The sequence below is a fragment of the Coenobita brevimanus genome, chromosome 94, assembly GCF_032717465.1.
Source record: "Coenobita brevimanus isolate Jiangsu-jjx chromosome 94, ASM3271746v2, whole genome shotgun sequence".
Lineage (NCBI taxonomy): Eukaryota > Metazoa > Arthropoda > Malacostraca > Decapoda > Coenobitidae > Coenobita > Coenobita brevimanus.
Window position 1 is genome coordinate 23228396 of NC_137047.1, and position 9028 is coordinate 23237423.

Below are 9028 nucleotides of genomic sequence, written 5' to 3' on the forward strand. Positions count from 1 at the left end.
TCCTTCCGAAAGCATAAATTTCTCGTTGTATTCTTGATTATTTTATTCGGCTCGGGGGAGAGGTGTACTGTGAAGGGGTTATTGGAAGCTTTACTTAACCCCTCCCCGTCGAAAATTTCACCCTATTGTGAATAAAATCGTTTGAGGCTAGGGGAAATAAACTATATGCCATCGGATTGAAGGAATTAAACTCAGGGAGGAGGATTTTTCGAAGGAACTTTTAATAATTTCATACGGGTACAACTTGTGCAAGTGGCTTCTTAGCTCATAGAAGAAAGGAGGAAGACTGAAAATGACGCCTCCTCTTCATATGCTTGACCCTAAAGGTAGATTTCACCGTGCAACGGTTAAAAAAAAAAAAAAAAAAAAGAACTGGGATCAATAACCATGATGAAATATTTGTAGTTCTGAAGTATCCGTCCCACGATACATCAACACGATTATTATTATTATTTATTATTATTATTATTATTATTATTATTATTATTATTATTGTTGTTGTTGTTGTTGTTGGTGGTGGTGGTGTTCTTCTTCTTCTTCTTCTTCTTCTTCTTATTATTATTATTATTATTATTATGCCAAATCAAAATCTGTTTGGTTATGTCCATTTGTCGGCCTGCAATACGACGTATAGGTTGTGTTCAGAACATGCACAGAGACTGACAGAAATCGATAGACGTAACGTTTTTCAGTTTATGTCTGTGCAAATTACCTGTGTGTGTGTGTGTGTGTGTGTGTGTGTGTGTGTGTGTGTGTGTGTGTGTGTGTGTGATAAGGTTGATATGGTAGTGATAATGTTCCCATCTCAGTCAAAGGGGTTAACAAGCAATAAATAAATGTTGCTCGTGATGTTTAGTTCGGTATTCTGATAACTTTAGTCTATAGGTTGAAAATTTTTTATGACAATGATGACAGTGTTTATTGATGTTTATTGGGCTTCAGGATGTTTAATGATGATTATGCTGTGTTTACTTATGTTCAGTGACAGTGTTGATGATGTTTACTGATCACGTTCTTTGCTGATATTTACAGATGATAATGGCGTTGATAATGCTTAATAGTGAAAATGATTCATTTTTACTGACGACAACTCTGATGATAATGTTTACTGATATTTCCAGGTGATATTGACGTTTACTGTTGTTAAACCTACTGATATTTATTGATAATTGCTGACGTCTAGGCTGTATGAACGACTAGGGTGTACCTCTGTGTGGAGGTAACATGACAGTCATACATTATACAGGCGAAAATGTCCACCTGTCCTAACACCTGGTAATTCCCAGAGAGAAAGAGGGCAGGGGGGAGATAACGTGAGCCAAACGTAAGTATATACTATATATATATATATATATATATATATATATATATATATATATATATATATATATATGTATATATATATATATATATATATATATATATATATATATATATATATATATATATATATATATATATATCGTCATCAGCCGTTTGAGTGTCCACTGCAGGACCGGCCTATCCCTACCGAAGTGGGGACGATACAGCCAATGTATCTCTACCAAGTGGCTTAGGCTGTCTAGTAGAGAGTATGTAGGGTGAGAAGTGCTTGTAAGTGTAACTGTAGTGTTGGAGTGGCTTTGGATGTGTGTGTAGTCTGTGAACCAAGTGTAATCGGCCTCCGCAAGCCGACTGGGTGCAAGCATACTCTATAGTGTGCGACACTGGTTCAACCACAGCACCCCTGATGTCCGCCAAGCAGTATATGGCCAGAAGAACGCTCCTAAAGTTTATTCCCTGGCGGGGCGCGAACCCTCGTTCATCAGTGTACGAAAACGCACACTTTATCACTACCACAGAGGCTCCATATATATATATATATATATATATATATATATATATATATATATATATATGTGTGTGTGTGTGTGTGTGTGTGTGTGTGTGTGTGTGTGTGTGTAGTTTGCAAATGAAAATGTTTTAACACTAGTGAGGACGGAAAAGCGCGAGTAAGATATCTAGGACGGAAATTACTAGTATATCATCTCGAACCGGAGATAGATAGACATACAGAGAGAGAGAGAGAGAGAGAGAGAGAGGGAGATGAAAGAAGTGTTGGAGGGCAAACATAGGAGAGGATTTGAGTGAAATAAGCATTTACTGTTGGTAATTTTTACAGCTACTGACATCATCAGTACCATCTGAGCCACCACACCTGAGCTAATTCTCTCTCTCTCTCTCTCTCTCTCTCTCTCTCTCTCTCTCTCTCTCTCTCTCTCTCTCTCTCTCTCTCATGCGCTTCACATACACCTGACAGACAGAGCTAGTACGTCGATTATCAGATCTTGCTTTTAGTTGTAACACTTCGTTCTTAGCGATTTATTCTGCACTTTGTACCTCAATAATCCTCCTGTGTGTTATTGGTGGAAACTCTTGATATTTAGCCATACCAGTAACACTTAAGAGAACGTTATGGTGTAATACGCAAAATAAATCTCTAAGGTGAAGGTGCTACGAACCTCTTATGCCCCCTAGAATACAGTATACTCAATAAATCAATAATAAAAGCTTAATTAAAGTATTGCATCCACCTCTTGTAAATATAAATGCGGATGAAGGTGTACACCCCAAGAGACGCGGGTTGGATGTATCTGGGGACGTGGAGGAAGCACGTCTCAATGCACCCGCCAAGTGTTCGGTGACAGTGTAATTTTGAGATGTGGTACCTCATTTCGCATATGGAAGAGAGAGAGAGAGAGAGAGAGAGAGACGTCAGCAGAAAGTAGAAATCAAATCTTATGTCGTTACTAGGTTGTTTGTTTGACTTAGAAACTGCAAAGCTCCGGTTAAATCGGTAATGCTAGTGACCATAATGAAAGAAAATTAATCAAAAGATACAAACTCACCGTCTGCAGCAAACAGGAAACTGATTACTCAGCACAAGTCTGAATCGACTTAAGAAAAGGAGGGAGGGAGGTCGCAATTCCTTGCGATAATATCACTGGTCCATCTGTACAATGAGATCAAGATGCATTTTTATTACACTTGCGTTAATCAACGAAATACAGTAATACAGGCAAATGCAGTTTATAATATATAATCCTGATCACTGAATCAGGAATCCTGAAATGAGAACCTTTTTTTTTTTTTTTTCTTAATTGTAATTATTGATCCGTAAAAAATAAGGGATACATCCTCCCTCAGATTCGTGTCTGTCAGCGGAAAAGGAAAATAGCTAGAAAACAGCCTAGTCTAGAGTTGATGTTCTATAAACGCAGGATCTAGAACGTTTCAATATCTTTCAGGCCGTTTCCTCACTTTGGTCAGAAAATCTACGCGTTTCTCCATCCCCTTTCTGCTCACCGAATCATGATGTTTAGTAACTGTGATAAGAAGCCATAACTAGATTGATCTGATTTTATGCGTTTATTTCTCCTCAAGGACAGCCACGTATGATTAGATGCACGTAGCGTAGTATGAATTTCAGGAGATTTTTCAGTAGGACTAGCTTCACATTCAGAGGGCAGCCGCAGCCATTAGAGGTCGAGTTAACGGCATTTAAAAGAATTTTTAACTCTAAATGAGTTTCCATAGCGGTGAAATATAATAGTGAGTCATGGTGCGTGAGGGTGCCCACCATCCACTCACTTGCTGCAGCGCTTCTTTTAGGTAACCCCACACTGGGTAATAAGTAAAACAGTTCCTTGTAGCCCAGACGTTGGGTGGTAACCATACAACCAAATTGAACGCCTGGTGGGTAGTGGTTTAAGGCGCTCCAGCAGAAGAAGAAAAAAGAATATAGGCCGAAGTGGAGTCGGTGCAGGGTAAATAAATGCAACTGATAAAACACGACACCATTATAATGAACAAAAGCGATACAATAGGTCTATAAATACGGTACAATAATACTACATAATACAGTCTACGTCTATCTATTATTACTCTATTTTTTAACCCTTTGACTGCGATGGTCCGATTACTTAACCCCTTCAATTTGACTTTTTTCCTTTTTCATCTCTCTCTCTCTCTCTCTCTCTCTCTCTCTCTCTCCAGATGATTTTCCTTAAGCCGCGGGGGACTTCAAAGCGGTGAAGGGCTTACTGAAGGCTGTATCTAACCCCTCCAGCTCGAAAAGTCCCTCCCCCAAGCTGAATAAAATCGCCTGAAGTCAGCAGGAATAAAATTAAATACACATCCTGGGAGTGAAGGGGTTAAGGTATTCAGTTCCGGTCAGCTGCTACGAATATTAATTAAGTGATAAATATGAAGCAGGTGAAGGCTTCATATAAACATAATTTTAAATTGTTGTGGTCGATTTTAGATTTTATAATTACTGATGATTATATGCAAGAAATATAATTACCGTACACAATCAGAGGGTTAAGTGACATAAATACGCTACAACAATCATAATAATAATAATAATAATAATAATAATAATAATAATAATAATAATCCCACTCTAGTGTTAGCATAGTATATTTACGAACAAATTTACGGTCGGTCTTTCGTTACTCAGGTTTTTCGTTTATTTCTATGTTTGTGTTCATAAGGACAATGAAAGGGGAATGAAAAAAAAAAATCCATGTGTTTGTTCGTACTGCAAAAACGCACATATTACGTTCTCATTCTTAGTCCCATTGGAGGCTTCATAGCACATGTTTATTAGCGATTTATTTTGCTAAACGGAATGATATGCTGTTTATATATATATATATATATATATATATATATATATATATATATATATATATATATATATATATATACTTTTTATTTAATGAAATTGCTTGGAACAGTATCATACGAGAGGATAAAAGGTGTAATATGCAAAATAAAACGCCGAGGAAAAGGTGCTCCGACGACTCCTGTGCCATCGAGAATACAGTCTTAGGTACGAGAGGCAGTTTGTTCGGAGGTCTGTTCGTAATTTTCTCTGTCAGTCTGTCTGTCTGTCTGTCTGTCTCTCTCTCTCTCTCTCTCTCTCTCTCTCTCTCTCTCTCTCTCTCTCTCTCTCTCTCTCTCTCTCTCTCTCTCTCTCAAACCGTGATCATTTTTTCCTCACATCCCTCGCTCCATTCCCAGTCCCTTTCCCCTCTGTTTCAATTTTCCTTCATATTTCCTCCCTCCATAACGTTTCCCTGTGTTCTCCCTTCTCCCTAACGGCGCACAGAATCGTATCCAATTAGAGGGGACAGTCAAAATTGCCGGAGTTTTTAAATTGCATCGAAACTGCCTGCATTTAGAGAGTAATTTTAGACGATCGTAGGTAACCACACTCTAACATCCCCTTTAAGCTGACGTGAGTGATAGAATGTACTTGTTGACAGTTTGATCAGGTCTGTATCAAACTATATTTAAATTCTAGTGACGTGTGTTTCAGTTGAACCGTTAAACCGAAATCCATCCCCCTTTCTGTGCATTTAGTGCCTGTCAGTAGAAATGTGTATCTAGATTTTGCTTCATCACTATTCTTTCTGTCTCAGTCCTCCACCACTCTTCTCCATCACGGTTTCTTCTTTCTCAGTCCTCCATCACTTTTCTCCATCGAACCTTCCTCATTCTCAGTCCTCCATCATTCCTCTTCATCACACTTTCTTTTTTCGCAGTCCTCCAATCTCTCTTCCTTCCATCCTAGTCCATCACTCTCCATTTTCCTCCGTTCCTCCTACTGATACTTCTGTTCCCCCTCGGCCTCCTCCAGCAGGGCCCTCTCCGCGGCTATACGCTCGTGCTCCTGCCGAATCTTCTCGAACAGCGCAGCGTGGTAGTTCTTGGCGCTCTGCACGGCCACGGTGTCCTGCGGCAGGTTGGACGCGTCGACGTGGAAGCCCTGCCAAGGTTCGTACAGGATATTAGTTCATTTTGACGATATACACCTAGCAGTCAATTATATCCAAACAGAATACCAATATTTAACAATAATTTCAAACTATAAAGAAATATTAATATCTATATAATTATCATAAATCATAATGTTTAATTGAATTCTTTTTACTCTGCCTATTATAAATGTCTGTATAGCAGTTAATTTTCGAAAGTCAATTTGTGTGGTCGTAGGAAAGTATTCATAACAATACCCATTAGTGCCAAGGGTTCCTGTGTACTGCCTTACGCCTGTCGACTCATAGTCTCAAAGGTAATAGGTCCGAACCAAGGGATTCCCCCCTTTATTAACTTTCCGTCCCCTTTAAAGGACCATGGGCACGGATGGGTTATTTATTTATTCATTTATTTTTACGGGAAACAGAAGTATTATTATCAGTTATTTTCAAAAGTCATAATGATTGATCGTATGTTGTCACTTTAATCTTCACCCCATTTTGGTTGTGAAGTGTTTGGGAGTTGAAAATGACATACAGGCAGTCTTATACCCCGCCTAACCTTTTGACCATGGCGACGATTTTTTGTGTATTTATTTATTTTTTATAGTATTCTTGCCATTCCCAGACGATTTTACTCAGCTTAGGACAGACTTTTCGAACAGAAGGGGTTAGAAATAGCCTTCATAAACCCCTACAGTGCGAGGGGCCTTTCCTGAGCTGATATGCAGGGGGGGGTTTGAGGTTAAGAATGTTTGTGAATGTATCAGCCAGTTTGAGATAAAGAAAGTTTGTGAATTTGTTCCAGTTTGAGGTTAAGAAAGTTTGTGATTTTGTCAGCCAGTTTGAGGCTGAGAAAGTTTGTGGATGTGTCAGCCATTTTGAGGCTGAGAAAGTTTGTGAATGTGTCAGCCAGTTTGAGGTGAAGAAAGTATATGAATGTCTTACCTCGTCGTCTGAGTAATACACGATTTCTTGGACTTTGAAGCGAGGGTCAACGTATCTGTGAAGGAAAGACATTATTATTATTATTATTATTATTATTATTATTATTATTATTATTATTATCATCATCATTATCATCATCATCATCATCATCATCATCATCACCAGCACCACCACCACCACCACCACCACCACCATCCTTATCATCACTACTAGGCTACTTTCCCAAACCACACAAAATTATTTGGAGGCAGCAACAATAAAAGAGATATGCCATTTTAGTGGAGGCGTCAAAATACGCACAGTCGTGGTCATTAATTCGTTTACATAGACTCGAAACGGTGTCAAGCCCTGTCATGAAACCTTCCTGAGCTAATCCGTGCGAAATAAGGGGGCCTGGATTCTCGCTTCATTAGCTGGAAGTCGTAGAAGTGTAAAGGAACCATTGACCGCTACTGTACGGCTTGAACCTGTGTAGTGGAGCTGGCCACCTACAGTATGTCGGGCGTGTGCAAGCCGGCCGCTACAGTTCGTACCTCAACATGATTTTTTTTTTTTTTTTTTTTTTAGAAGGCTGTATAAGGCACAGTAAAATCGCGCGATGGTAGTAAGAAAAAACAAACAAGATGCCATTGTTTGAAAAGGGACAGGGTTTATACAAGTAAGCAGATGCAGTATTGATAGCGATCTTGTTTACTCGACTGGCTAATTTGGAGTTAGACACGGCACTCAGCATTAACAACACTGTCTCGGGGCGGCTAGAATTAAGCAGAAATATCGCAGTAAAGGAATTAAGGACAATCCGTGTCAAGGGGCAGTAAGGAAAAAAAAAAATCTCTGACATTTTCTGTGGAGGATTGACTGAAAGTGAGGAATGGCACTCAGCTCCACTCAACACTGGGAATCAATGCCAGACCCAATCCACCCCCACCCCCACCCCTACCCCTACCCCATCTAGCCACTACCGGGTCATCATTACCTTTCTACTTTTGTACACCCTTCCCTCCATAAAACACACACACACACACACACACACACACACACACACACACACACACACACCTATGACAAACTCTCTGCCGAATAAATTCGTCCGGCGTTAGCGGAAACATAAACACCATAGAGGCTGCGACCATCAGGGTGTTAATACTGTATATCGATTTTACTCCGAGAATTTTGCTCATTGTAACAGTGATCGGACCTCAAGGGCACGATGCTTTTTTGGCTGGATGTACCTTTGTTAAAGTTTGATTTCCCGCCACTGCACTACCATTAGCGTCTTCGCCATGTTGCCTTCCATTATGGCTTCACCATTAGGGCCAACTATGTCCGTAAAAGCATGTCCTGGTGATGTATATGTTATGCGCTGATGAGAGGTCTGCACTGTTGATTGACAGCGCTGCGCCCGAGATTCTGTGAGCAGTTATGCAATACTACGTCCGAGATTGATCCATCACTATTTATCTGTTGATTGCGCGGACGGGAAACGGTATCTGTCTGCGTCACGGATGGATCGCTCGGTTTTCCACCAATAAATAAGTAATTTTGATGTATGCATTTTTCACACGTCACCAGTGAATGGTTTATTTAACGTTTGTCCATTAATAACAATAATTTTTCACCTCATAACTGTATCCTTGTAGCATACTAGAGTAAGTCAATAAAGAAGTACCATTACACTATATAGGGGGACGTTGAGAAGAACACGAACCGCTGACACCAAAATTGTGGTTGTGGTTTTACAAATAAGGTAACGGTTTGAGCAAACGTGGGATAATTACGAGAATATAAAGCTCAAACATCAGAGCGTGTTCTTACGGCTCTTCAAGGTCAGATTTTTCCAGACAATTACCGAGTCCAGTGATCAGGCTGTTTGGCCGCCATTTGTGGAAGACATTAAAGATCAGGGAGCCTTCTGTCCCCAGCGACTGTTACTAATGCATAAAAGAACAACTGTGGGATTCTCATGAAGACACTGACGAAACCAGACCTAAGATATATACAGTTAAAAGTCTGAGAGAATGTGGAAGTGACTCGTGTTTTACGTTCGTTCAAATAAAAATGTTTAAATCTGCGGTACAAATGGCTCTGTCTGCCTTTCTCTCTGTTTATCTCATTGTCCCGTTAATGCTTGACTGCAGCTTGACGATACGAAATAATATGCATCTGTGAATAGAGTAATCGGATATGCGTTATGTTTATTCAGAACGTGTGTCTAACCAGACTACTTGTAAATACATTGTCATAACCTGATTCATAATTATTCTTTGGCTTTTGTG

At 39.6% G+C, this 9028-nt stretch overlaps 1 protein-coding gene across 1 annotated transcript in view; it reads right to left on the bottom strand.

Moving 5' to 3' along the window:
• Positions 1–4977: 4977 nt before the first annotated feature.
• Positions 4978–9028, bottom strand: part of LOC145412829 (uncharacterized) — a 17699-nt gene continuing 13648 nt past the window's right edge. The window contains exons 3-4 of the mRNA XM_080282619.1: positions 6753–6807; positions 4978–5815 (exon numbers count right to left, since the gene is read on the bottom strand). Of these exons, the coding sequence (XP_080138745.1) occupies positions 5651–5815; positions 6753–6807 (220 nt within the window). The 3' untranslated portion in view covers positions 4978–5650. The remainder of the gene's footprint in view (positions 5816–6752; positions 6808–9028) is intronic.